At 45.3% G+C, this 27,775-nt stretch overlaps 11 protein-coding genes across 11 annotated transcripts; 4 read left to right on the forward strand and 7 right to left on the reverse strand.

Annotated features, from left to right (window-relative positions):
- Nucleotides 1-1,231: 1,231 nt before the first annotated feature.
- On the forward strand, nucleotides 1,232-2,494 carry JR316_0008689 (uncharacterized protein; the record flags this gene model as incomplete). The annotated part of the gene is made up of 3 exons (XM_047894402.1): nucleotides 1,232-1,684; nucleotides 1,744-1,937; nucleotides 1,996-2,494. The coding sequence occupies 3 exons, from the start codon at nucleotides 1,232-1,234 to the stop codon at nucleotides 2,492-2,494; spliced, it is 1,146 nt and encodes a 381-aa protein (XP_047745861.1).
- Nucleotides 2,495-2,821: 327 nt separating this feature from the next.
- JR316_0008690 (uncharacterized protein) lies at nucleotides 2,822-4,606 on the reverse strand (the record flags this gene model as incomplete). Its single annotated transcript, XM_047894403.1, has 4 exons — nucleotides 2,822-3,469; nucleotides 3,532-3,796; nucleotides 3,849-4,390; nucleotides 4,463-4,606. The coding sequence occupies 4 exons, from the start codon at nucleotides 4,604-4,606 to the stop codon at nucleotides 2,822-2,824; spliced, it is 1,599 nt and encodes a 532-aa protein (XP_047745862.1).
- Nucleotides 4,607-4,917: 311 nt separating this feature from the next.
- Nucleotides 4,918-6,605, reverse strand: JR316_0008691 (uncharacterized protein; the record flags this gene model as incomplete). The annotated part of the gene is made up of 4 exons (XM_047894404.1): nucleotides 4,918-5,580; nucleotides 5,636-5,885; nucleotides 5,938-6,461; nucleotides 6,516-6,605. 4 exons carry the CDS (start codon nucleotides 6,603-6,605, stop codon nucleotides 4,918-4,920), a joined length of 1,527 nt encoding a protein of 508 aa, XP_047745863.1.
- Nucleotides 6,606-7,880: 1,275 nt separating this feature from the next.
- On the forward strand, nucleotides 7,881-8,449 carry JR316_0008692 (Short-chain dehydrogenase RED3; the record flags this gene model as incomplete). Its single annotated transcript, XM_047894405.1, has 3 exons — nucleotides 7,881-8,112; nucleotides 8,175-8,216; nucleotides 8,277-8,449. The coding sequence occupies 3 exons, from the start codon at nucleotides 7,881-7,883 to the stop codon at nucleotides 8,447-8,449; spliced, it is 447 nt and encodes a 148-aa protein (XP_047745864.1).
- A 54-nt stretch (nucleotides 8,450-8,503) lies between these two features.
- Nucleotides 8,504-9,308, reverse strand: JR316_0008693 (piRNA biogenesis protein EXD1; the record flags this gene model as incomplete). The annotated part of the gene is made up of 2 exons (XM_047894406.1): nucleotides 8,504-8,974; nucleotides 9,039-9,308. The coding sequence occupies 2 exons, from the start codon at nucleotides 9,306-9,308 to the stop codon at nucleotides 8,504-8,506; spliced, it is 741 nt and encodes a 246-aa protein (XP_047745865.1).
- A 49-nt stretch (nucleotides 9,309-9,357) lies between these two features.
- JR316_0008694 (Separin) lies at nucleotides 9,358-17,120 on the reverse strand (the record flags this gene model as incomplete). Its single annotated transcript, XM_047894407.1, has 21 exons — nucleotides 9,358-9,487; nucleotides 9,602-9,784; nucleotides 9,834-9,998; nucleotides 10,052-10,812; nucleotides 10,863-11,530; nucleotides 11,587-11,832; nucleotides 11,893-11,986; nucleotides 12,039-12,124; nucleotides 12,179-12,258; nucleotides 12,310-12,959; nucleotides 13,021-13,174; nucleotides 13,233-13,419; nucleotides 13,476-13,583; nucleotides 13,641-13,760; nucleotides 13,815-14,196; nucleotides 14,246-14,809; nucleotides 14,864-15,319; nucleotides 15,392-15,690; nucleotides 15,745-15,937; nucleotides 15,992-16,663; nucleotides 16,716-17,120. The coding sequence occupies 21 exons, from the start codon at nucleotides 17,118-17,120 to the stop codon at nucleotides 9,358-9,360; spliced, it is 6,603 nt and encodes a 2,200-aa protein (XP_047745866.1).
- A 198-nt stretch (nucleotides 17,121-17,318) lies between these two features.
- On the reverse strand, nucleotides 17,319-18,470 carry JR316_0008695 (putative oxidoreductase C24B10.20; the record flags this gene model as incomplete). Its single annotated transcript, XM_047894408.1, has 7 exons — nucleotides 17,319-17,343; nucleotides 17,389-17,554; nucleotides 17,611-17,652; nucleotides 17,715-17,925; nucleotides 17,989-18,053; nucleotides 18,117-18,341; nucleotides 18,404-18,470. 7 exons carry the CDS (start codon nucleotides 18,468-18,470, stop codon nucleotides 17,319-17,321), a joined length of 801 nt encoding a protein of 266 aa, XP_047745867.1.
- A 1,802-nt stretch (nucleotides 18,471-20,272) lies between these two features.
- Nucleotides 20,273-22,337, forward strand: JR316_0008696 (Aspyridones efflux protein apdF; the record flags this gene model as incomplete). The annotated part of the gene is made up of 13 exons (XM_047894409.1): nucleotides 20,273-20,442; nucleotides 20,587-20,664; nucleotides 20,726-20,803; nucleotides 20,856-20,899; nucleotides 20,955-21,053; nucleotides 21,113-21,190; nucleotides 21,249-21,456; nucleotides 21,511-21,607; nucleotides 21,656-21,875; nucleotides 21,936-21,992; nucleotides 22,045-22,071; nucleotides 22,132-22,199; nucleotides 22,257-22,337. The coding sequence occupies 13 exons, from the start codon at nucleotides 20,273-20,275 to the stop codon at nucleotides 22,335-22,337; spliced, it is 1,305 nt and encodes a 434-aa protein (XP_047745868.1).
- Nucleotides 22,338-22,393: 56 nt separating this feature from the next.
- On the reverse strand, nucleotides 22,394-23,385 carry JR316_0008697 (uncharacterized protein; the record flags this gene model as incomplete). The annotated part of the gene is made up of 2 exons (XM_047894410.1): nucleotides 22,394-22,660; nucleotides 22,711-23,385. 2 exons carry the CDS (start codon nucleotides 23,383-23,385, stop codon nucleotides 22,394-22,396), a joined length of 942 nt encoding a protein of 313 aa, XP_047745869.1.
- An 892-nt stretch (nucleotides 23,386-24,277) lies between these two features.
- Nucleotides 24,278-24,925, forward strand: JR316_0008698 (uncharacterized protein; the record flags this gene model as incomplete). The annotated part of the gene is made up of 1 exon (XM_047894411.1): nucleotides 24,278-24,925. One exon carries the CDS (start codon nucleotides 24,278-24,280, stop codon nucleotides 24,923-24,925), a length of 648 nt encoding a protein of 215 aa, XP_047745870.1.
- Nucleotides 24,926-25,043: 118 nt separating this feature from the next.
- Nucleotides 25,044-27,757, reverse strand: JR316_0008699 (40S ribosomal protein S13; the record flags this gene model as incomplete). Its single annotated transcript, XM_047894412.1, has 6 exons — nucleotides 25,044-25,367; nucleotides 25,429-26,324; nucleotides 26,389-26,554; nucleotides 27,134-27,345; nucleotides 27,471-27,671; nucleotides 27,724-27,757. 6 exons carry the CDS (start codon nucleotides 27,755-27,757, stop codon nucleotides 25,044-25,046), a joined length of 1,833 nt encoding a protein of 610 aa, XP_047745871.1.
- Nucleotides 27,758-27,775: the final 18 nt, after the last annotated feature.

Consider the following 27,775-nt stretch of genomic DNA (forward strand, 5'->3'; position numbering starts at 1 on the left):
ACACAAAGATATGATGGAAGAAGCAGATGTGTGCAATCGAGAACCACTGGTCAGTCAACTAAGACAATTAACATGTGGCTAGGGTATTTTGCCAAGGTTAATATAGTCATGTAACCTCGATGAAATACGTGAAATACTCAGAATAATCGCAATGATAGGGGATGATGAATACTGTCGTCACTTTGTTGCCTTGAGCTGCAGCATAGTTGATTTGTATACACACTTCTCCCAATCGTTCAACAGCTTTCGACAGCAGCGAAGGAGCTTGCCGAACAATTTTATCTGTAGATGGTGCGATCCTGTTGCGCTATTGCTCTTATGTCGACTTTGCAAACACATCCCCGGTGAACTGTGTGATCTTAGCAAGAACCAAACCAACCGGAGGCGCTTTCAGGTCTTTTCAGGTATGCAACAACTCCAGAATATAACAAAGAAATGGAAGCAGGAAAAATAAGCTTCAAATTGTTTCGGAGCATGAAAAGAACATGCCAGGACCAGGTCCTTGAATGTGCTCTAGGCCGTGGGCTCTTCGGAGGTAGCTAGGTTCTTGTTCAGTATGATATCTGAGCCTCAGTCTATTCGAACTCTACGTCAATAAGTCCTGTGAGCGTCACCACGATCATCGTGAGTCATCGCACATGAATTGGAATATGGTGCCTCGTCACTTTCATTCTCGGTGAAAGTGGCTGTGCTAGGAAGAGTATTCGCCGGATTGTAAATTTTCGATCAGCCTTTTGCCTGTGATTCGTGAAGGTGTGGATAAAAGTTGCATAAGATAGATTGTACGACCGTGCGTAGCATTTCATGGTGGAACTTGAAACAGAGAACAAAAACACATGGATCGAAGCAGACTATCGATATATCCTCATTTTCTAGACGAGTCTCGATTGAGGGTTTTGCCTAAGTGGGCACAAAAGAAGATTTTTTAAAATTTCGTTGGTTGGTATGTGTGTCGCTAAAAATCTGTTATCAGACCTCGAGCGAGAATGAACATGATAGATTATCAAGAAGACGAAGGGGGGAGGGGCGGAGGGCAGCAGTCAGTGTCCTTGAAAGGCAACCAGAATGATCGAGATTCGTTGAATACTGATGCAAGGCCACGTGATTCTACCGAGACAGAGAATCACATGCGAAACTGGGCTGTAATAGTTTTGTATTAAAGGGGCTTGCAGGAAAGCGCCTATCTTTTCAACGAACGTTCTTATCCACCACCACAACACCCTCGTTCACGATGTCGGCGACGACTACAGAAACGCAGACTTCTCCTCCCCAGACCCCCCAAACGCCAGAGTTCACTGTGCTCAACCGCGTTGCTTCCATTCCAATGATTTCTTCATCCCTGGTCACCATTAATGAAGCATTATCGACCAATACCTACACCCGCTCTTCGTATATTCATGCTAAAGAGCTCTCTACCTCTGCCTACAAGCTTACCGAACCTCTCCAAGTCAAATTGGCTCCCCTTATTGTCCGTGCTGACACCTACGCCAACAAGGCTGTCGACGCGGTCGAGTCTCGCTACCCTTATCCATTCAAGGCCCAGCCAGAGGAGGTTGCCACCTACGTGCGCGAACGCAAAGAGAGTACCACCAACTATGTCAGCGAGCGTGTCAACCATGTCAACAAGGCGATTGATGAAAAGGTCAAGACCCCCGCCTACAATGTTGTTCACGGCATCGATAGGGTATGATTTGACTTCTCCTTTTCCGTTCCATTCATCATGCTTATCGTGCATTCACACAGCGATTTGCCCCAATCGTCGACTACTTCGAGGTTACCGTATCGCGACTCAACAATTCCGAAGCCGGCCCATCTACACCTCCTGATGCTCAATACCAATACCAACGTGCTCTCGCCCTTTCCAAAACTCTCGGCGAGAACATCTACGACTATTCCAACGAGCAACTGAAACACTTCCAGGCCCAATCTGTTATCGCGTATGTTTATTCTTCTTTTCTCTTTGATCTAGGTTCCTAACATAATTCAATTCAATAGTCAGAAGGCCTCGGAGACTGCCGCCTCTATCTCTACCGTCGCTTCGTCATCTCTTGCATCTGCCCAAAACCGCATCCACACCCTCTCCGATACCATGCTCGCTGAGCTCCAGAAACTCCAGGCTTCAACAAACTCCCTCACAACTTCTCTCCAGGCCAGTCTCCAAAATTCCGCTTCGCAACTCCAGTCCCAGCTCCCCAGTCAGATTCAACAGTCATATGCCGATCTCTCCGCCGCATTAACCTCTACTGTCAACGAGCTCACGACTATTATTACCACGAAGGACCTTCCCCTCCAAGAAAAGGTAGCCCGTGTTGGTAAAGAAGTCCAGGAACGTGTGCACCCTCTTCTCGAAACCGTGAAAAAGGGTGTTTCGGAGGTCCTTGCCCGCTCCAAGGAGGCGAGAGTCGTTGCTGAACCTGCTGCAGAGCCAAAGGAGGCTGAAGCTGAGGTCAAAGAGGCGAACGGAAACGGCCATGCACCAGTCGCCTCTGAGTGATGTGTTTGTTTTTTCTTTCGTTCTTTAGTTTATGTCGAGGTTTTTCCCATTCTTGCGTTTCCCCTCTCCCCGGCACACCACATTTTAGAGTGTACATTATACTATAGACGCCCCCATGTTACTATTCCGATGCACTCTACGTAATCAGCGATATTCAATTCGATAGCTTTGTGATTATCTTCCAATATGGTTTCTATTTTCGCAATTCAATTGCCTCGCTCAAGTAGCAACTTTATCAGACATCACATTTGAAATAAAGATAGTTCGACATAATTTCTGTATAGCACACAAGGTTATCAAATTATCATAAGTCAAGGTTCTAGCAGGTTAAAGGTAATCCATAACTTGTAGCTGTCGAAGACCACGTTGATGCCCTTGAACCGTCTGAATGAAAACCCTTCCTGTCATGGAAGATATCGCAACGCATTCCATCCTCATAGTTCCTTCATACCCTAGGATAGTTGTCTGTGCTTCTAATGGATTTAACAACTCAGGATTCCGAAGTTTCAACGACGGAGTTCCTCCATTCATGTCCACGACATGGGCACGGAGGCGGGAATAATCAACGTTCAAATAAGAGATAAGAACATTATCCTCATCTAAATGATGAACCAGACCCGATTTTGGACCACCGGGAACACTCACTGCAGAAAGATTCACAGTGCCTGCGTGGACCGGAAGCTTCTGTGGTAACCTAGAGTTAGCGAGAGAGTTTAAATCTTGGATTCGATAGATAGCGGCCACGTCCTCATCTGTATCTGACAGACAGAGGTAGTCAGAAAAGCTCTTGTGGTTATCAGCGATTGGTATATGAGCACAAGGGCCAGAGAAAGGACGTCGTATGTCGATGTTGGGAAATTGGGTCACCTTGGGGTTCTCCCAGAAAGCTGAGCCATCGGTGAGTTCAGGGGTGTTGTATACTCTTAGATTGCCGTCAATGTCAACCACAATTAGAGCGTTGTCGTAGGGATAGAACTGTTGGTGAAAGTCACTTGTGAGTACGCATCATGCCAACGATAAAGAATATCAGTGCTTACAATGGAACCGTCATAGTAGTAGGTGTCTTCTAATGTGTCTTTAGTGAACCAGGATGTCGATTTGTTCTCTAAATAATCCCATACAAAATACGCGTTTTTGTCATCTTCGCCTTCATAGAATTGTCCGGTAATCCTGTGCGAACGAGGAGAAGCTACAATTAGAAGGAGATGCAGATGACCAGGAAAGTCTATCTTAGCAAAGAGTTTCATTTCGTTTACATGGGAAGTGATATCCATCGTATAGACGGAGACTGAGGATTTCGTCCTAAGAATTTAAAAATTAGTAGACGTTATGCAAGAAAATCAAAACAGCTTACGACTCTGGTATCAGATGAACTATCAGAAACAATGTTCCACTTCCATAGCTCGGGTCAAAGTGCAGTGCGACAGTGTAAAAGTCATGAGTATCTCCACTGATTGGGATGGACACGCGTTTAACAGGTTTCGCGTCCGTATTGAAAGATCCATGAATACCTAGATCCCAGATCGTGAAAACCCATAACAACTCGTCACTGTTAACCTTGTGGTGGATGGTTTGTACCGCGACAAATCTTCCTCCAGGGGCGACAGTGAAGGTCTCAAGCACTGTATTGCCAGTTACTCCGAAGCTTTGTTTCTCGTTTTCAGTTAAGCGGCACGGTAGAATCCGCGTGTTTGTTGGCTCAAGGAGCGAACCATCAGCTTCCTTCAGTAGTGTAGTAAATCTGAAGGGCGACAACGCCGCATGCTGTAGCATTTCAAGCGACATAGATTTCAGAGGAAAGGTATCCTCGGTAACGAAGTGATCATCCATGACCTTCCGCAGAGCATTTAACCACACGACTCGGCGTTCGGTCGTCTTGAAAAATTGGCGGCATGTCTGTAAACATTACATGGGGTAAGTTAAATGAAACATAAAAGAGCTCAAGTAGAAATATGACGATTTAATTACCTGTCGGTAAGCCATTATATCCTGAGGTCTCATGAAACTGAGGAGCACGATGGCTACATCGTCATTTAAAGAGGTCAACGACAGACGAGATACATCTTGACTGCGGAGGACTAGTTGAGAGGTGGTTGAAGGGGTAGAATCCATGGTTTCGATGGGTTGCTATTAGGAAGAAAATTATCTGCGATGAGATAGCTAGGAGTTGTCCGAAAAAAACTGACGAAAGATTGAATTTCGACCCTTCTTTTAACCGCAATCAAAGCGTCATGGGCCACACACGATGCCTATTGCGACTAGCGAATACAAGCGCCACTGGGCCTAGGACAAAGTTGGGACCAGTGGCTTGTGCCTGGTTTGACTGTGCCACATAGTTTAAAAAGGTTCGGGCCCATGGCCCACAACGACAATATGAAAGGCATCGAGTGGAATTTCCTCCAAAAGTCAATGAATAGTATTGCCTACACCGAAAGTTCCAGTATTCGAAGCTCTCCTGTATGAGTCGAAATGCTAAACCCACGTCCCGATACAGGACAGAACTGCAGACTCTTGCAACCCTCCTTGCCTTTCTGAAGTACACATGCGTCCGACTGGATGGTATGGGCAGGATTTGTACTGCCAGACGCAAACCATGGTATATACGAGAGGGAAAATTTATCATCGTGACCGAAGGTGGATGACATGAAGACCACGTTCTCCTGGCAGGCTTGGGTTGTAAAAGACCAGCTAAGAATTATATCCATCGAGTTCGTGCCTATTGTGCGTCTGTCTAACTGTGCGAGAATGCATGGCGCAGATAAAGGGTCCGCAGGGTTCCAGCTCGCATCCAGTCGGAAGATGGCAAGGTGGTCAAAGTCAACGTCGGATTCGTAGCCACGACAGACCAGATAGCGGGGAGAATCGGGGCCTGTTAACCAGCCGAGGGAATGATTTTCCATTGAATTGTGTTTCTCGCTCTGTTCCCGCTCGTGCGCTCCCCACATCGTCAAGGGTTGCGACCAAATAGGCGAATCTGGCCCATTGTCGTAGGTGTATTCTGGGTCGCCTGGTTGTAAAGGTGGTATACTCCACACAGACAGTATGTTCTTACAGAACGTTATGATGTGGTTTCCGTGCAAATACGTCTATAAAGAGAAGAGATTAACTTTTTAATTTTTTGAAGACAGAAGCAAGACCAACATGGTCCGGTAGTGGCCCATCGGGTTGAAGTGTCGCTGACGTTTTATGGACATAATCCCATATCAGTATATGACCCTGGAAAAATGACTGGGTAGGCGGGGGGCCGGCAGTAATGGACGAACACACAACAAGGTTGCCTGACATGATCCCGGAATAGACTGCATTTGACGCCTGGATGGTCGCGATTTGTTTGAACTCGGGCTTCTTTGAAAATGGGTGGATTTCAAAAACTCGGAGAGTGTTACCTGCTCTGCAGTGCCTATTCTCAACATCCATGAACAGAATAATCTCGAAAACCGTACCTCGTCTCTTCATTCACAACAATCCGAATGCCCAGTTCATCAGGAGTCGGAGCGGTAGCGAGTATCCGGAGCTTGTACCTGCCGACAAACCTGGCGACCAGGGTGATACGTGAGTATCGCTTACTTGTAGGTTGGCCAAGATCCCATAGCTTCACATATACATCACCGTCCATTTCGCTGGCAGAAATCGTAAAAAGAAAGCGGCCTCCTGGAACCAACACTGCGTTATCGAAGTCTCGATACAGGGATTCCTCCGGGAATATAATATCCTTGTGCGCGATTTCATCTTCTTCGCATATATCATCAAGAATCCTTTGGCAAAGTGGAACTTTAGACAATGCATGTGGTCCTTTCGCTCGATATAAAAGAATAGATGGAAACACAGCTGCCCGTTCAAGATCATCGTCGGTCATGGACTCAATGTGGTAGGTGCCTTTGAAAATGTTGTTATCTGCAACGACATTAGCTAGCACTTTGAGCCAGATGTTTCGGGGTTGAGTAGCAAGATACATGAGCTTGCAGGTCTTGTCAACGTATCAGACTAATTCAGAGAAAGTCACATAAAGGAGGCTACGCACCCTACGCATGTTTATGATATCCATCGGCCTCATCACGGAGAAAAGAGTATTGAGGACATCAAAGTCCAAGTCGTAAATGCTTGTCACCATCTTTTCACGGTGTAGCGCGTGGATGATCTATTTGAAGTTGGGCCTAGGACGACGATGAACCCTTCGTTGAAGATGTTCAAATTATATTTTTGCCGATTTCTTCACGGCCATTGGTCAAATTTTGGTCAATTGATATTTCGGGAGTTATTTGGATATTTTTAGTATACTTTTTGTGGGAGTATTTCAATTTTGGCCTGATATCTGGTTACCCATTTGTGTACGCGTGATTTGCCATGAATTTACAAAAGGCAGTCCTTACCCTGCCACTACCCTGCCTTGTTGCTGTCTTGCCCTTTTTTCCTCCATCTCTGCGTTGAATTGATGTTTTACACACACTTATAGATGTATCAAAACTTAAAGGAAACACCCATTACCCACAACTTGCGTACCAAACTTGGTTGAAACCGCAGGTCCACGCCTCTGCCGTTTTTCAACTGAGGCCTAACCAATCTATTAACTTCTCTATAGTTTACTGAATAAATGTGCTGTGCCTTAAAGCAACTGTATAACGCCCCGAGGCTATTTTCATGACTGAGTGCAGCTCATCGGACTCCTGAGTCATCCTTTGGATTTGGAGACCTGCTGACCACGCTGACTGAGGATGCCGATCGAACGCGAAAGCTTCCAGCTAAGTTTATTCTTCGATCTCCTTCACTAGCTGAGTATTGTTATCAGACTCTGAACACAGTGCATGTGCATTGCAATGCAGTAAGCAGACATATAAAAGCCTCTTGCATCATGATTCATCCAACCAATTTCCAGATTAATGAACCCCATGACGTCGTCCACTATTTATCTCATAACTGGAGCTAATCGTCCTCGAGGCATAGGTAGAAAGGATCGGACATACGGACAACTTATGGTATGCTGATGAATTGGTTCCGTTAGGTTTTGGTCTAGTCGTTCGTATCTTGACGGCGCACCAAAACTCTTTTGTCTACGCCGGCGCACGCAGTCCAGAAAATGCCATTGAACTCCAAGGATTAAAGACCAAGTACCCCGGCCGAATCGAGGTTGTTAAATGTATATCGGGAGATACGGAAGGCAACGCCACCCTGGCGAAAGCGATCGAAGAGAGGCATGGTCGAATAGATACTGTAATCGCTAACGCAGGTAGGCGATCATCCTGCCCTGCGGAGAGTGGCTTTGATGCCGTTTGCTTCACATAGCCATATGGAGCACGTTCGCTCGTATCGACGACGTAACATCTGCCGATTTACAGGAGCACTTTCATGTGTGTTTTTTTTCAATGTGCGATTTTTATAAGTGCTAATAATGTCACCGCCTATGCAGGTGAACGTCATGGGTCCGATTGTCCTGTTCCAAGCGATGCTTCCGCTTCTGAAAAAGAGTCCCAATCCCAAATTTGTGCCAATGAGCAGTACAGGTGGTAGTATCGGCGGCGAGAATCTTGTTGCAAGTCAAGTGGGCGGTGTATGCTATGGTGCAACTAAGGCCACACTAAATTGGGTCGCGCGAAAGATCCATTTCGAAAATGACTGGATTGGTCGGTTAATTTTCTTTTTTGTACTGACTGTAATTCTTACCAACGACCCCCTGGACCTGCAGTCGCTTTTCCAATGTCGCCCGGAGGTGTTTCAACAGACCTATGTATGTGCCAACTCCTCTTATGCCTCGTTCTCATTAATGAATGATCATCCGAAATCTCAGTGAGCGATACCAGTGACAATGACCCAACTGGAATATTCAAAACATTCCTGACTGGAAATGAGCCCACAGCTGAAGAGGCAGCGAAACTCATCATGCAAGTGATAGATGATTCGACAAGAGAAACAAGCGGTGGAAAATTCATGCATTTGGATGGTTCCACAATACCATGGTAAATATATCCTCCTACAGCTAGATAGGCCAACAATACTTCACATTGCTACAAAAAATTAAACAGCGAAGTTGGGCGCAATAGCACGATGTTGACCGTGGCCAGCATACACGCTGTTGTGCGCCTCGGCCACCCTTTCTGCCGAGATCCTGATAACAGCGCTTTTCCATGCAGCCGCTTTCCCTTCGAGTTGACTCTCCAACGCGGCTTCGAGCTGGAAGAGTAGTTCGACGTCTTGGGCGGAGTATGCTTGAACGCGTGGATCCAGTGGCCTAGTTTCAAAAACTTCAAATGAGCCACCTTGTTTAGGCTGGAACAGCGCAATCCCTTCTTCTTTAACGCGCTTCCATTGGGGGGTTGGGTTCAAATACTGTTCGATGCACTTTCCCAGGCCAGTGACGAACTTGACCCGCAAATATTGAGAACGCCGCGCCGCGATTTCGAGCACTTGAAGATCATATGTGTTGGTCAAATTGACCCCGAAAAGATGATACAATGAATCGGCATCATTTCTGACATCGAAGAAGACCTAGCAAATAAATGTAATGTTAGAGGTTAGCGTGGCGTTGGGGTTTGAGTATTGTCGAAATGACCTTTACGATCCCCTGACTTTCCAATACGCCTCTCAGCGAGCTACCATATGCGGTAGTGTGGTCGAAGGCAGCTTTGCCGAGGACGGTGATGTCAATGATCCAGATGATGTTGGAATGATAGGACAATATTTGAAGGAGAGAGACCTTGCCGTGGCGACATAAATCTACTCCCTCGAGATCAACAGCAAGTTTCGTAGTCCCAAGCGATGAGATATCAGCAAGACATGTGTCTAGCTTGAGTAGATCGTCCACTAGTGTAATTGTAGGCATTTTTGGATGTAATACCTGAAGTTGGCCAACAACCTCCAACAACACCCTCTTATATATCTTCCGAGTCAGTACAATTTTGATCCGCAACATAACCGCCGTCTGCAAATATAAGCGCCAGGCCGCGTTGCGAATGTGTTTCCAAAACGTAAATAGTAATGAATGTTGAACACGACGAATGCCTAGATAAATACATGTAGTGATAGAATAAGTTACATAACTTGCATATCTCGTCCTCCTAAAATCAGATATAAAATGGTATACCATAGACAACGGGCGCAGCCCCTGTTAGGTACTTTAATTTACAGGAATCACGAGATTGAGCCACCGCAGCAACTATTGAAGGTCGACTCTTCGCGTTCTTCTCCCGCGGCAGGTTAAGGTCCTTGCCTGTCAAACCCATCTTGTCAAAGACGGATTGCGAAAGCTTGTCGATGTCCTTGTCCGTGACATCCCACAAGTTTGCGATCAAGGTAGGACTAGAAGACGATGAGCATTTATTCAACACACAATCATGGACATGCTTACCATCCTGCAAGCATGTAATTGTAAGGCGTTCCCGTCCTGTCAAAGTCGCCCATGTCGCGTAACAGGCCTGAAGAACAACCCCAGAGCATAGTGGCGGCACAGGTAGGGAGACTTCTGATTTTATGTGAGCGGATATATTGTTCGCCTCCGCCGTGACCAAAATACCTAATCAAAGGGATGTCAGAGCGTTTTTTTTAGAAGATAACAACAACACATACACAACAATATCGCGGGTTTTGAGGGCGTTCACAAACTGTTGCTCGCTGACGGGTTTGCCTGCTACGCCATCCCATCCCGAAAATTTCATATCTTTGGCCCAGTCTCTGAATCGTTCTTCAGTCCTGCCGAGGTCGCCACTTGGGTTTAAGACATAATAACCGTTTTTAGGGTCAATACATGCGCCATTGTCCGCTTCGTATGACTGGCCGTTGGCTTCTCTTTTCATCTTCGCGAAGGCAAGCCTGTCATAGAGAAATTGGACGCCAGGGATGCGGCTCACGCTTCTTCCTCGCAAGATAGGTATATTTTCCCAAGGAAGGCCCTGTACATTCTTGTCCAAGACGAGGAACAGATGCTCATCTTCTGGGGAACGTCCTGGTTTATTCTGTCGATTTTTCTTTGACGAATGGTCTTCCAACACTGTCCTGAGGTCAACGACTAGTTGATCGATGTCGACTTCCGCGATGGCGACAGGAACACCATGGAACTGATATAGGTCAAGAACGAAATAGATAAGATCTTCAAGTTCCTCGTCGCGACACTTCGGAGATAGAGTTGAAAAGCAATTGATCATAGTGTCGTCAAGGGTGAAGTCTGTCGCAGATATGTTCGGCGTTTGAGAAGCAGTTTTTCTGTGGGCTGTTTTAGATTTTGGTTTTTTCTCTTTGACATGAAGACTGCGATAGAAAGCTTTCTCGAACTGATTTCGAAGCTCAGACGTTGTCTCGGGCGATATAGGTGTTCGCGGGCTGAGAATAGACTTTGAAGCCATTATTACTTAGGAATTATTGAATATGAAGAACTACTCACTTTGAAAGCCCCCAACCAGCAATATTCAATGTTTTCGAGCAACTCTCGCATTCTGACGTCAAGCTCTCCACGTATCTTCCACCAGTTCGATTTTGCCTCGTCGTCGTCAGACTTAATATCCACAGCGGATTTAATACAGTCATCACTGGATTGAACGATATCCTTCATTTCTTGAATCGCTGCATCGAATGTCAGATATGTGTCATCTTCATCGCCTCCGCCATGGTCCCTGCGACCTTTCAACGGGATGCAGAAGATCAAAGGTTCGGTGGCATCCAAGCCTCCATCTTGTCTGGAAATAAAAAGTGTGCTCTTATCGGGAGTCACACTTATATTGATGACTGCCCATGTTTGTGGAAGCCCGGTGGTTTCATTGGTGGAAGGAATGAACGAGCCTAGCACTTGGGATTGGTACCTGGCGAGTGTAGTTTTCCAATAGCTCTTTACCGCCTTCGTTGAAAACCTCGACGAATCTTCGCTGTCAGATTCAGAGTCGGAGAGGGAGGAGAGAGAGAATTTTGATGACAGTGACTTGACAGGGCGTGGAAGGGCTGCACCGTCAGGGGACAACGGTGGCCATTGCAGGTCATCTGGACATTGTAATGAAGGAAACTTATTCGCGATTGCATCCAGCATATCCCGTCGGAGTGTGAGAGCAACTGATATATCTAGAGAACAATCGCTTTCAGTGAGTTCAAGCGCAAAAAATCACATTCAAACTTACCAAGTAAAGACGCCATAGTCGAGGAGCCTTGAATTTTCTTATCTCCAAGAGATGTACGGAACGCGGATATGAGAGCTAAGGAAATGGCAGCTTCGCGTACTTTGATGACGCTCCCTTTTGATGCTGTCAGGCTTAGATGGTCCCAAAAGAACTTTTCAGCACTTGACAAAGCATCCACCATATCTGCAGATTGGGCTGGCGAAGGAGAGGACTCTTTGCTTTCCATCCCCATAGGCACTGCAATAGCTACCGAAAGTTTTTGTAAGTTATAGAACATGGATCCCAACAATGTAAATAATTACAGACTTGATTCGGTCAATGAGCTCAGAAACATATCACTTCTGAAACGGCCATACACTTTGTGCAGGGTAAGCTTTCCCAAGAGGGCATTCTCTTCAGCCTTATGGAAATATTAAGAGTGATTTAACGCCAGAATAGTATAATATATTTACCTTATTTTGAGGAGAGTAGGATAATGAGAGTAACTTTTCCAATAGAGAGTTGAAGTTATCATCGCCGGCGTCTCGTAGGTTCCACACTAGCACCAGATTTTAGCGGAACCACGGCGTTGCCAAGAAGGCATAAAACTTACATTGTTGGCTAAGGAGGGATACCAACAAATCAGGAGCCAAAACGTCAATACGAGTTTTGCTTCCGAGAGAAGTGCGAGGGCTGGTGGAGGCATCAGAACCGACAGACGAATCAATAAAAGTGAGTGCTTACCCGAACGCAAGGTTATCGAACTGTCTGAAGGCGGCGTCGAGGTCTTCGAGCATGGCCACTGTCTCATTAAATTCAGTTTGATGATCTTCAGCTACGACTGCATCTTCTCCATTTACTCGCAAATCACATTCGACTTTTAGTCGGCGAATTTCCACAGTTTCCAAACCCGGAACGTCCTTGACGATGAGAGATGCCTTCATCAGAGTTTCCCAAGCATCTTGGAGATGTCCCATATGTAGCTGAACTTCGCCTTGCCTGGTCAACGCGCGGCCGATCATCCCAGGCGCATTCATTTGCTCAGCGAGATCGACAGCCTGTTTAGCAAAGTATTCTGCCTCACGGGCGGAACCTCTGAGAAAATACGTCTGCGCTAGTGCCAACATCGTCGATAAGAGTCCTTCCGACATCCTCCATTCCAAACCATCCAAGAGTGGTCTGCGTTCGTTTGGTTTCTTCGTGGTGCTACCATTGGCAGGTGTGGGTACAGAAGTGCTGGAGGTGCTCGGTAGAGCGTCATTCAAACTTGTCATTTCGAAAGGATCGGATTCGGGTGGCCCTCGAACAGGATATAATCGAGTTATCGCATCAACGGCCCTATTCCATAGGCGAAGCGATTGTAACAGGCCTTCATGCGAGGCATAGATGTCACCCTGGATTGCAAAATGTCAATACACACAAAGAAAACGAGAAGAGGAAAGATCTTTATTGTACTTTTTCAAATTGCACGAGGCTGAAAACCCGTGAAGCCAACGCCGCAATTTCTAACACTTTTGCCCTTGCATATATGCGTTGTTGTGTTGACACCCCCTTTTGTTCGAGATCCAGCGCATTCGATATTACATGAGCCTCTAGATAAACTTTGGAACTATGATGCAGCAACTTTGTCAGACTTAATCTTTTAGTAGTATTGTGCAGTCATTAACCTTTCTGGGACATCTCCAATAACACACAGAGATTCGGAAAACCGCAGCAAGAACCGGACGGCCACGTCGTCGGAGACCTGCCCGCTGCGTACTATCTCAAGAGCGGGATAGAATATGGATGCAGCTCGCTTTGTTTTTCCAAGGAGAACATATTCATGGGCAAGGTCTAGGGATGAGATAACAAATTCTAGAAAGCCGTACATTAAAGTTCATGTCATTATTATAAAGCTGGGGTCCACTAACCGTCACTTTTAGCTCCGACGTGACGCTGGGCCAGTTTCCTTGTCATGTCCAACAACCGCGCCTTAGGCAGTATCAGCGATAGCAGCCCCAGAATTCTGGCAGTTAGTTCTAAGACAATTTTTAGGTGAAGAAGCGAGAGCAAGAAGACAAGCAAAGTGGACGCACGAAGAAGGGACATGAAATTTTCAAAGTTATCAAAGATCAACGTATGTGCTTTGGTAGGTTGTGCTGGATCCATAGACCGCCGCGGCGGTGTTTGCTTCACAGTGAACGTTGCGGGCAAAGCTTATGAAGATAAAGAAATCAGCATTTAAATTGATCAAAGGCAATGGAGCCTACCTGTCCGAGTACGCGGTTTAGGCGTTACAGGATTTAATGGTACTTTCTGGGAAGCCCTCAACGGCGGTGCCTTTCTTGGAGCGGCAGGAACTGTGCGCTGGCGGGTAGATCGAAGTTGCTTTGGCGAAACGAGCTTGTTGACCTTGGGCGAAACAGTTGCCTTGACGATTTTCGGACTAGACGTCTTGCGAAGTTTGGGTGTTCCTTCTGCTTCTTTGGCCAACAGCTCCTTCATCATGCGGCAGGCATCATCGGTATGTCGAGACATTATACCTGTCTGCTGGGGATCGACTCGGCGATGGGCATGTAGGGCAACCCACAGATGACTGGCTATGCGATATTGGTTGGTATAATGGTTGAGGCGTGCATCTTTTCCTAGATTCTGAATAAGCAAAAATGTGAGCAGTAGGTCGGTAGAAGGTAAAGAAAACACGAGCATTGTTAGTCAAAAGCTCCTCGATTTCAGCACCGATCTCATCCACGGTTTTGAATCCAAGATTAGCGCAAGCGTCGTCTGCCTGATCTCTGTACAAGAATTCCAAACATCGGACTAGAATTCTTGCCCTTCTTACAGGCATGAACGCAGAGCTGTTCTCGTGATGTTTAGAATAAACTAAAAGAGCATCTCGGAGAAGCCTTAGCTGAACACTTCGCACACCATCTTTACACCTGCTAGGTTCCAAGCTGTCCAATTGTCGTTCCAGCAGAACCCCTATGACGCATGATTCGAGACCAGCGGGATTCGTACCCTGGTCAGGATGGTCGCATGTTGTGAAGTTGGTCGCTGACAGCACCGAGATTTCTTCAGGGGGAAGGAGTAGGTCGCACGAGCCAATGTACGATATTCGGTCCACCAGAGTGACGAGCGACTGAATAGCAGAGCTTGCAGAAGATCCAAAAAGTATATCTGGTGCTTGATGGTCGGTTTGACCAGTCAAGCCAGAAGAATGGAAAGGGAAGGTGTGGATGGACTGTTTAAAAGCGTGGTATGCGTTCTATCAAAGGAGTTGGAACCTGACATTAACAATATATGAGGTGAATTTGCTTGCCTTTCGATCGCCATTTTTCGAATAACACACGCCCAAAAGCTCCCACCGCCGAAAAAACTGTTCTTCAAGGTTTTGCCATTCCTTCTCCCGCATTTCATTGGATACTTCGGGAATAGGTCGAGATAACTGTAATGCCTTGGCTCCCAGTACGCATGATTCCATCAGGAAAGGAACAGCGTTTCCATATCTTGAAGCCTGATACAATGATCCAGCAATGTTGTAAAACGCCCCTGAGATGCATCGTGCATAGTTGGCGATGTCTACGGCTTGATCGACAGGAGAAAGAGGGAATTTATCTTGAGGGACGGTCTTCAGAATGTCGCTAGCCCGATTGAGTAACTCGAAAGCGATAGTGAACGTTGAAGGTTCGCCGACATTAAGGACTGTTTTTGACATAACGAATAAAGTGTCGATAGAGCGCGTTAGCAAATCGCGAGTTTCAGTGGCTGTCAGATCCTAAAGAATGGAATCGTCAAATGAAAAATAAAATAAAATAAAATAAAAATAAAAGTTGCTTGAGCTACTCACCGGAATTTGCAGAACTGAATGCAGAGTGTCAACCGCAGCCAAAAGAAAATTGCGAAGAACAGCATCCCGAGTGGTATGAAAGGTTTCGGATTGAGTGGAGGTTGGATGGATGTCGAGATATTTGATGGCCATCCGCCGAAGCTTTTCAAACGCTCGGTCTACTTTGCCAGATATTCGAGAAATGGATTGCTGTTCTTTGGATAATTTTTCACCAATCCTCAGGCTAGATTGCAGCAGGGTTCGTATAGAGGAAGATGTGTTAAGAAGAGTGGCACAGTCCTCAATAGATCGGAGTAAGTCTATTATGTGACTTGTGAATGTCATATTTTTCTGGATTAAGTGAAACGGCATACCATTATTAGAAGAACTTTCGGCATTTTCAAGCAGCACTAAGGTCTGAGAAAAGAGTGTGCAGACTTTAGTGCCATCGACCACAATGTCCTGTTCAACAGTAGCTGATTCATGTGATTGAGACTTGGGTGGTGTGGATGAAGAAGGTTGCTTCATGCATGCGTTGATCCTCTGGATCGCAGAAATGTCACCAGCCTGGAAATTTCTAATGAAAACTGCTCTGTGTTGAAACACCTACGAAGAGCTTACCCGTTTCGCGAACGATAGCCAGTGCTCACATAATCGCAAGAAGCCCTTCTCTTGCTGTTCAACCGACATGAAAGCTTCTCGATCTGTTCTTTGCTCAGCAAGATCCACGAGTTGACCAAATGCATGAAGAATCATAGAAGTAGTTTGCTCTTCTCCTTTCTGTGGCGTGGCTTTGACAAACACACTGGCATAACGCGTTGCTTGATCCCAGAATGTATTTGCCTCAATAGTACCCGGGGTTGTATGAGCAAGGCATCGAAGGGCGTACATGCGAAGAATAAATATTGATTGAGGAGATGGATGAGCTTTGGACTTCGTCGGAGGTAATGAAGAGGATGTTGAACAAAGCTTGTTGACGGCGGTATATGCTCGGGTAAGCAACGAGTCGGTATGCTTTGCAGGTAAGGCTGACAACATCGGTAGCCATGACAGCAAGGAGTGCGTTGTCGGAGAGCTTAAGGACTTTGAAAGTTCGTCGACTGAGTTGCTTCCATGTGACTTGATGATTAGTGCATAAAGAAGATAAAGCGACACCAAATTTAACAGAATAGCATTTGTTGGTGGAGACGACGGTGGTGGGATTGATATAGGATTGGATTGATCTGAGTCAACGTTCAACAGTAGAATGAGACGAGGTTGCGTCTCTGTCAACGCTTTCTCTGCAAAATCGAACTACAGAAGGTGTGAATACACAACGAAGCGTAGGAATGAAAAGATAACGCACCATTTCGAGAGCAATTAACTTTCCCAATACACTCGAAGCTGCTCTTTCAACATCCAAGTCTCCCGGTCTCAACTTCCTGAGAGTATCCAAAGCTTTGGAGGCCTTTGAAGCTGCTGAAGTCGCCGTAGCTAATGTTGTCTTGGACGAGTCTGCCGACTTCTTCCAACCGGATTGAACAACGCCAGATAGCGCCTGGGATGCTTCATTTACTGAACGCATAGCTAAAACTTTGTGATCGACGTTTTCCGGTGTCTTCTTGGCCTTCGTGGTAGTTTTTGTTTCAGTGCCATTGCTAATTGTGAGTTTGGTGGCGAGTTCGTTTGCGAGTTGAGTAGCAGTAACTGTAGCGGATCTGGCCAGCTTTGAGGGTTCTCGTGTGGTTGTGCGACGAGTAGCACTGGCCATGATCTTTATCGTAACCTTTTGGACTAAGTGGTGAGGTGGAAAGCGTTTCAATTACAACGGGTGCAATCAATGCACACAACTTCACAAAACGCGATCACGTGAATGCGCGTTGCTTGTACCTGATTGGTTCGGTGATCCCCTATTCGCCCCTAACCGATAATATATACAGAGATGATAAGTATTGCCTTGAGTAAAGATTTAAATATCTTCTTTATTTCTCTTCCTAATAAAAACCATTTCAGAAAGCGTCCTCACATATTGCATTCACCAGGAAGATATCTTTGTCCCATCCAAATGAATAAACTCTCCCCCATGTTCCTCACGCGTTGCTTCATCGATAACTTTAAGGATAGAAACAGCTGCCTCAGCTGCAGTAGGCTCTACACCTGAGACCAGTGAATTAAATACTGGATCATCATTGCAGGCATTGGTGACTTTAAGTATTGAACAGCATTAGTATCCAGTAGACAATAATACATAAATAAAATACCCATATCTGTTGAAATTCCTCCCGGAGACAGAGGAAATGCCACTATGAGTTCCATTCAGAACACGTTCAGAATCCAGATCAAAAACGTAGGAATCTTGGCCTACCTAACCAGTCATTTTCGAAGTGTATCTTTCTTGTGGCCCAGTTCAATGCAGCCTTGCTAGCACCGTAGCATATAGCACCTGCTTGAGTGGGGACCAGCCCCATTCCGATGCATCCCCCAATGCTACTAACGGATATAAAACGCGGACTAATGCTTTTCTTGAGAAGAGATAACATTGATTGAAATAGGACAATAGGCCCTGTCGTGTTAACCTAAAGCAACATGTTTTTTTCAGATGCCAAGCAAAAATTGCACCATACATCTCGAAAGCTTACATGAAAGTGCTCTTCAAAATCCTTTACCGACACTTCAGAAACGGGTGTAAATGAGTTCCATATGGCTTTGAACAATGCAAAGGTCAGAGGTTCGTAATGTAGCATTTTGAAGTGACTAATTTGCCCACCTGCATTTGCAATAACAGTATCGACTCGGCCATGACGTTCTTCAATTTGTTTTGCCACAACAGCATTTCCCTCACTGTCTCCCGAGACACATTTAACAATCTCAAGACGGCCGACAAATTTCTCTTTCAGCTCATGGAGGGCATTGGCTTTGTCTGGATCACGCGCTCCCGCATACACAAAGGCGTTCTCGTGCTTCTCCAAAGCGTGTTGAACTAAAGCCAATCCTACATGTTGAACAAAGTAAATCAATTAGTGATGGGATCTCTTGGATAAAGGAATATTGTACCTATGCCTCGAGAACGGTTTGCTCCGGTTATTAAATAAATGACAGATGGTGAGTTTGGTGCTACCATTGAGTTGTCGAGCTTCTTAGCAGTGATAAAAGGAATGAAAACCAATGCGATGACTCTTCTTCCCTAATAGCCTCGTTTGCATGGTTTAGCCGAAGTGTATATATTAATCCAGCCTGTGAAGATCACAACATTCAATCAAATTATTATTGTTCGAGGCTTGAACAGATGACCACCCAGCGTGTTGTGGGTTGTAATCTCATAACCCCTAAAACATATCACGGGGCAATGATTCCACGCGAAATCCGCTGTACTGGTTATTAACCCCCTCCGTGAGAGAAGAAGCTATGGATGATAAGCCGGAGTCGGTGTATTACTCAAACGTTCACAAACGACCATGTCAGTTGATTGTGGTAATTAAATGAAAGTAAATGAAAGCATATTTCAACCTACATATTCCCACATCATGTATAGCTCTACAGTAAGGTTCTCCCATCTTGTGGAACTCGGATAAAATGACAAAATTCTCTCCGGACTTCAAATATACGCTGGAATTACAATGTGAAGATTTCCTACACTCCTAAGGATAGAGATATATCCATTCCTCATGACATTTTTAGTGTAGACTCACCGTGATTCGTGAAATCGGAAAAGTCATCAGGTGATTACCTCTGTGGATAGCCTATTTACGTTGCTTTCATGTGTTTCATTGAGAGACGGTAGTTTTCGCCTCTTTACCTACAGTCCAGAACAAAATTTGCTCACATTGCATGATCCTCCATCCTGTTGATATCCCGATTGCTTAAGCGCCCATACGTTATGATGACCGGACATTTCAAATTAAATTTGGGTGTTTGTGAAGGTGTCGTGGATTTATTTTTAGCAGCAGAATGTTCCAAACTTAGTCACTTAAAGCTTGATTGCTTGACAGCGACTATGTACATTGGGTGATCTAACAGCCATTTGGACAGCGTACAAATTCGGATAAGTGGCAAATCAGCGTCCCTGGTGTCCCGAACTGAATGAAGCGGCACAGAGTGGTACAATTTACTTAAGCCACAGAAGAACCCACTTTCTTTCTCAAAGAATGTCGCAATTTTCTTTCACCCGAAAGGCATTGAGGGTTATAACATGATAACAAAATCCTGGAGTCCGATTCTGTTGTACTGACTAACTACTCTGCCGTCAGGTATGGCACAATACTCCTGTATTTTTTTATCATTGGATCACCGTCACTCGCCATTATGCATTATTTATAAATTTAAGTACCATTCATACCCAGCTTCCGACATGGCAGGACCGGCAGGCGCAGGTGCTCTAGCGACCAGTTGTCTAGATATGTTTGTTATTCTGCGGAGCTCTACTGTGTTTTGAATTTTTTCATGGTCGATGTCCAAGCTGTCGAGGTTTCGGAGGCGTATGGGGCATTTAAAAAATTTCTTTTTCGACAGCTCAAAGTAATCGCCTCACTATGGTGAATCTCAGATATTTTCGCGGGGATAGCATTTATTCAACCATTCATAATCCTGGCTCGGGCTTCGTAACAATTGCCCGAGGAAGCGGTCACGTGAAAAGGTACTTCAAGGGTTTTCATGCCTTGAAACTTGTATGGTAGGCCATTGTTGGCTATTGAACTACGATGTAGGGCATTTCCCGGGTTATCTTACGTGGTACTGTAGCTGGGCACACCGGCTTCTGGGTTTTCTGTTACCGGTAGAACAGCCGATTTTATTCATAAACTTCGAGTTGTTGAAGTCCATTGAAAGCATTTAGCACCGGTGACCCAGTACTGCGTTCTTTGCCCCTCAGCTCTGTCATTGATTGGGTCATATACCCTTAGTTACACGAAAATATCTGCCGATACCATGATTTCTTCTTCACATCCAAAGAACTCACGTATCATAGATACTTTCACGGTGGAGTCTAACGACGTTGAGAAGAAAGGGGAGGTCGTAGTATCAGTTCAGACAGCACCTACTAGCGCTTTGGTATTTCCGGAAGGCGGGAGACAGGCATGGTTATCACTCATAGGAGCGTAAGCATAGAAGATGGAAAATTGTACAGATTAATTGACTTACTCCACTATTCTATCTAGATTTTTAGTCCAATACGTTACATTTGGGTTGTTATCTCTTTCACGTCTACTCAAGTTATACTATTCTGATTTTTCTTTGCTTAGCTACATTGGTGCCTTTGGTGTATATCAGGATTTCTACGTCCGTGAATATCTCACGGAGCATACACCAAGCGAAATCGGGTGAGCTTATTCGTACATTTCTTGCTCTATTTGGTCCTGATCAATGTATTAACATTAAAAGCTGGATTGGAGGGATACAAATCATGCTCACATTTTCTGCGGGTATTTTTGTTGGAAGGGCATTTGATCGCGGATACTTGTAAGCACTGGGCGCTTATTTCTTTCGAAAGGCTAACAATTCACCGACGAAGTTATCACCTTATGATATGTGGGGCTATCATCCACGGATTAGCGAGTACTAATATCTCTCAGATAAAATGAGTATCAGATCAGCTGATGGGCGTGGCTAGTTTTCATGCTATCACTTTCTCATAAAGATTCATATTATCAAGTGTTTCTCACGAACGGTGTAATGATGGGGTTATCAGCTGGGATTTGTTATATTCCCAGTAAGCAATTTCAATCTGTTCAGACTGCTAATCATTCATGCTAACCAAAAACCTGACAGGCCTTGGAATTGGTACGCATTATTTCATGAAGAAAAGGTCCATGGCAATGGGCATAGCAACATCTGGAAGTGCTCTCGGTAATAGATTTTATACGTTTTGACGAACTTATATCTAACTTTTTCATAACTCACACAGGCTCTGTCTTGCATCCTATCATGCTGAACCAGTTTTTTGGTGGATCCATTGGCTTCCACAAAGGGGTCAGAATAAGCGGCGGCATCAACCTTGCATTGTTTGTCATCGCCATAATCATAATGCGTACCAGACTCCCCCCAAAGAGCGCCCAAAAGTTCCCAATTTTATCTTGGATGAAAGAGCCCGCCTACCTAGCGCTGTTTATCGGGTATTTGTTCCTCCAGACTGAGCATACATATCAAAATTGAATGAGCTTGACTAGATCATGGTTCGTCTTCTTGGGGCTTTTCTATCCCATATTTTATATACAGCTCTCAGCTATCAAACATGGGATTGATCACACGTTTGCGTTTTACTCAGTAGGTTCTTTTCTCATTACGTTCACAAGGTGCTTATCAAATAATCAGCTCTCTATTCTCAATGGAGCAAGCGTTCTTGGACGAATACTTCCAGGCGTCCTTGCCCCTCGGCTAGGAGCGTACAATCTTCTTTCGTTCTGCGGGATTGTGGCGGGAGTTGTTGTTATATTTATGGTCTTTGCTAACGACGTTACCTCTGTAACACTGGTTGCAATATTCTATGGCCTGTTTTCAGGATCCTCTATTGCGTTGGTTCCATCTGTTGTCGGTGAGTTGTCGCGTTGTACACTAAGTTAGTTCAAATCCATGGTAATATCATGAACTGCAGGAAGTCTATGTGCAAACATGAATGAGTTTGGAACAAGGATGGGGATTATGTTCTTTTGTGCAGGTAAGCATACGATTCTAATCGGTTCCAACTACTTTCTGACGAAAAGGGATTAAAGGTATATTGGGTCTTTTCGGTGAGGAATCCATGGTCTCATAGTCTGAAGTAAACTCAAAAGCATGGGTTCTAAAAATAGCGACTCCGATATCTGGTGCCTTGCTCACGAGCGATTACCATTGGATTAGAGCGGATCTCTTTTCGGGGGTGAGTAGTCATACTATGAATGTGACACTCTGTAAAATATAACTTGATCAACTTTAGATCTCGCTTATTGTTGCGGGGATATTCTTTTTGATTTCTAGATATTTTGTATCCAAGCAGCGTAACACTCAAATTCTGTAGCAAATCTTCATTATACATTCAGTAAATTATGCGAACTTGTATAGCCTACTAAATCTTTATTCTAGCATCTTTTCTACTGGTACTATGACCAGCTCCGGAACGAGCACGTTTACCTCCCAGCGTTTGAACAGTAGGTCACCGACCCAAATGTCTACATATACTAGAGACGGACTTGCTTTAAAAAGCGCTGCAACCTCGCTTTGGATTTCTTCTGACCGATATATTTTTTCGACAACAGTGGGATACGGAAACGGGACCTTGGAAACATCCGGCCTGATTATGAAACGCTTGAGACAAGGGAACTTCTTAGTTATGTTGATTAGCTAGCACATTCTATCAGTTTGCGAGTGGAACGAAGAATTTCTATACTCACATTTGACATAGCTTGATTGGTGCATATTTCCAAGACCTCCACATTCTGTAGCCTTCGTAAACCGTTCTGGAGCTGACTGGAGAATAGACGCGAAAGGGTTTCCATTGATATAGAAAGTCCTCTTATGCCTGATAATTCCTCAAGCTGAGAGGCATGAAAAAGTATATTGAAATACGACCATGGACGATGTGCACGCCACGGATACTCCCTCCAGTACAGTTTGCTGATTGAACGTCCAGGAAGGGCTGCGCATATGAGGTCGACGTCACCGTCCAAGGTGTGTAAGTCCGGTACAATGTCTGAAGGAATGTTTTGGTTAAGTTGGCAGCTCAGTTGGAGAAATTTGAGCTTGTGCTGAGTCCTGAGAAATTGCGTGACACCGTCCTGACGATGGCGACCTTCGACTGCCCAAACAAATCTCTCCAACTGGAATGGTATTTCTTCACCCTCGCTTACTTGAGGAAACGGATTCTCGGATTTGGCGAAAAGGCTGAGGTACACCAATTCCTTGAGATTAGTCATTTGCTTGATGCAGCAAAGAACAAGCTGCCAGCTAAGCGACCCATCCGATACGTCATGTGTGGGAATATGATAGACACGTACGAGCGTGGCGAGTTGTGGATTATCTCGTAATGTGGCCAGGAACTTGACTTGTGCTGCTCCTTGGTAGGTCATTGATCTATAAAGTAGGGGCATGGCTTCCCAATAAAATATCTTGCAGCTCAGTGTCAGTGAATGAAGCTCTGATCGATGCGTCGTTAGATGTTCGAATATTGGCCGAATCAATTCAGGTGGTACAAAGAGGCCCGTAGACATCTAATGATTTTGTTAGGTTAATCTGAGAGAAAATTTACATACTCAATGAGCGTGGATAATACGCTTACACTTGAAGAGACGATGTGAACGCGCGATGAACTATCGAGAGACGGAAAAGGTCACTGTGCCACGGGTAGTCAATCGGATACCCTGTGTTCTCTGTTCACTCGGGTCTGGAATATGCCGGTTCTGTAAGATACCTCAATGTATGTGTTTACTTACCGTTATATATCGCGTAGCTAATAGGTATCTGACAGCTATTTGCCTCTCCTAGCCTCTTTCTAAGTTGCGGGTTTATTTTTAGCGCAGAAGAGTCCCTATTTCACGCGGTTCTATTTTTAGATGCATGAACAAGCGCCGCCCATATCACAGGCTCGCTGCCCGAAAGCATAAATTGAACAAAGTGCGTCTACAAAATTAAAGAATACAACTCTTTACAGCTCTATGGACTTACATTTTTGCAGATATACACAATTCATCCGACGACAGATTGATTGATTCTACGAATTGAAGTTTTGAGTTGTCTGAGACTCGATAGGAGATTCGAGAGAAACGTATTGGTATAGGAGACTCAACTTCGCGTATAGGAGTCGGAAGATAGGAGTGTTTCAAGTTCAATATGTATAAAATATGCTCTTGTCACCGCCCTTTGTTGTCCATTCACACACCCATTCTTACCATCAACTGCGAATTCTTCTCACTCCCAATAACACTCACCACTGGAAAATTAAATTTTACTCCACCTGCGACCATGTCGACGATCAAGTCCATCAGCCCAAACTCAAAGGTCACAGGACCAGTACACCACATCTATCCCAAAACATCTCCACCGAAACGCTATTATTTCGGTGCCCCCACTCCGGAGATGACGCCCGAATCCTCAGAGGCTGGCGATTCCGTCAAGCTAGCGGAGGTAAAAGCCCCTCCACCTCTGGATCTTCCTTTGCGTTTGTCCTTAACACGGTCACAGGAGTCGAATCACGGTTCAGCTATCACATCGACTTCTCCCCACACCGGGGCGTCTACGTCTTCCGAGGAGTCGGCCTTAGTCCAACAGCTACACAACCGTATTCCTAAAGGACCAGCTCCAGATGTTCGAAGGAAAAAGCACATCTTCGGTTCTGGCCGCGCTCTTCCTTACTCCATACGGGAAGAGGACGAGCGCGACGCAGCTTCGTCATCTCACTCTATCAGGTCCATTCTCAAAAATGCACATCAGAAGAGTGCAGCGTCCAGCTCGACCCTCTTTGCATCTGAACACGTTTCGCGGCCAAACGTAATGACGAGAGCCTCAAGAGACAGGTCGTTCAAGAAGCGCCAGTCATTCCGGAAGCGTGTCCGCCGCATCTTCGGAGGCGGAAAGGGTGGTATCAAAGGCGGGGATAGGATGCGTCATTAAATTTCACCAGTCGTTTGCATTCTGTTTCCTAAATGAACGATATATTTCATAGCATTCTTTGTGAAAAAATGAAATGATATCAAGAATCAGTATTGAATATCCTACTAGATCAATAAAGTCAGAACGGGCTAGTGTCAATTAGTGGGTTTAACCCAAATATGTTCGTGTGCTCGAACACAAGTTGACAGTATTGGTATTCTGGTGTCAACTCCCAGGTCCGGCTCACTGGTCCTTGAAGTCCTCCTTGTCTCCACTCCGTGAAGAAATTCCATTCATATGGATGCCAGTTGGATTCCCGTCGAATATTGACATGGCGGATAAATAGATTGCACTTAAACACATATTCAACTTTCTTCTTGACTTGGGTTACGTCGTTGTGCTCTGAAACGTTCGAAAAGAAAATTTGTCGCAGTGCTGGAAACGTTTGACCCAAATTCATATCCTATGTGAAGATCCCAAGTCGACATTAGCCTGGGTCAAATACCGGTTCAAAAAGCACTTACAAAAGCAAACTTAATATCCCCCAATACAAGGCCGATCATTTGGGGAAACGATTCAGCCGTGGAACACAGGTATTGGAGTGCCGCTTCCTCATACCCATGCGCGAGACTGAGAAAAGTCAGGTTGAGGAACTTATCCATCCGGCAAAGTTTGCGGCAGAGATCTGCGATGTCCGCTGTAGAAAGATGGTTCAAAAGTTCTGGTCTGTGCATCCGCCATCGCACTCCCTCAATGCTATCACGCTCTGGGAGAACAGCGACGAGAACTTCCACAGAGGAGTCCAGGTAACGAAGATTGAGGGGTATCTTCTCCTTGTAGCTTGGAGGGAGGGGCCTTGTTGATATCCATCTCAAGTAAACCAAGCTGTTTTGGGTAGTGAGAAACTCGAGCGCCTTTTCATCTTCCTCAGGGCGCCTTGCGTCCGAGTGCCATGTAAAATTAATGAGTTGAAATGGTCTCTTCCTGGTCTTCAAGTTGGGGAAATGTCGGGGAAGAGGTTGTCGCTCAGAACTTCCAGGTACGAGAGGGTTTTCAATCGTTCGATAAACCAAGTCATTTAGGCCAGTCATGAGGGGAAGACACTGTTTGATGTATTTATAGACGTGACCAGTGCGGGTTTCCGATGTTGGTGTAGAGTAAATGCGTACATGGCGCGCCAGGCGACGATTTTTTAACAGAGTGCGCAGAAACATAGAATGCGTTCGCCCTGATTTGGAGAGCATTTGGCGAAACAACACGCGCGACGCCGCCTCGTTGAAACTTTGCGACACACGTCTCAATTTACATAGTATAAATCGTACGGCAGTCCAGTCTTCGTTGTCTGGGTCGAGATTATCTGGCACACGGAGTTGCTCGATTATCATATCGAGCATTTCTTGAGGAAGGATACGTATGATTCCTGAAATCGAGTGGCGTTTAGCACGAACCACGAACCGTAAGGCGACGGACTCAAGATTGCACACCTTCGGCGGAACGAAATTGCAATCCGACAATTGCACGCACCGACCTCGACATGACAGAAACAATGTTCGCGGTGGTGATGGGGTTGAAGACAGTTGGGGTCGTATAACGAACGTTTAGCCTTAGATCGATAAAGACTGAAGTCAAGGTGGGTGTCGGGGCATATCGCTATCAATATAGGGATTTGAGAACAAAGGAATTGAAAGATTAGTCAATCACACTTCACATCAATGACAAGGTTAAATTACATACCTTGTCGAGTGGCACTGTAACCGTGACGGTCTACTGCCAAGAGTTTAGAATCCCGCCCAAAAAATAAGGGGTGTAAGTGGTATACATAACAAAAACAATCGAAAGGAAGCGCTTCTCAGCACGTATAGTACACTTGCTGGATTTTGATTTGCATCGGCCTGCGACAAAAAGAAATTAGAAACGCAACTAGTGAAGGGAAGGAACGTCGATGGGGCAACTACAGTCCACAAAAAGGGAACTATCGCTTTCACCAATTTATCAACATGAGAAGTACTGCCCAAGTAATAAACATCGTGAGAGGAGATAGGGACGCCGTGTATCAATTACATCAAGTAACGTTCGCAGAGTTCCTGTAACACGATCTCCAAGTAGACATATCAAAACCTTCACAAATGCATAACACTTATATTGCGCATAAAGTCATGTATACCGACGCATGTATAATATTGACCAACTCATACATCCATAAGACCAGAAGTACAGTGTTTAAGCAACGAGGGTAGAAGCGGTAGCAGAGTCGTATTTGAAGGTAGGGGGGATCTGCTGCTTGGTCTTGTAGTAACGGGCGAGTCTGTGAATTCTGGACTCGATCAAGATAAGACGGAACTTGGAGTCCTTGTCTTTCCTGTTGACCTCAAGGTGCTTGCGCACAGAGACCGCCTTTTTGATGAGGTGCCAAAGGTCCTCAGGGATGGAAGGCCCAAGTCCTATCCCCAAACAAAAAGTGTGTGTATAATGTTACACATGGACAAGACGAGAGGAAAGAGTGATGAGAAGATAAAGAAAAATTGCACATGAGCAGTAGCTGAGGATAGATCATTCCAACACGTACCTTGGGACTTGAGGATACGGAGGATCTTGTTTCCGGTGACGAAGCGGACCTGGGGGATTCCGTGCGAGTCACGGAGAGTAACACCAATCTGGGATGGGGTCAAACCCTTGCGGGCAAGCTTGACGATCTGATCAACGACATCCTCAGGAGTGGTCTTGAGCCACGAAGGAGGAGTGCGGCGGTAGGGGAGAGCAGAGGACGCTAAAATGCGTGTTAGATAAATTTGGGGAGAAAAAAAAATTCCATGACATACAAATGCCCTTGCCCGGTGCGTGCATACGACCCATTTTGACTCTAAAGCTGAG

Source organism: Psilocybe cubensis, chromosome 8 (genome assembly GCF_017499595.1).
Source record: "Psilocybe cubensis strain MGC-MH-2018 chromosome 8, whole genome shotgun sequence".
Classification (NCBI taxonomy): domain Eukaryota; kingdom Fungi; phylum Basidiomycota; class Agaricomycetes; order Agaricales; family Agrocybaceae; genus Psilocybe; species Psilocybe cubensis.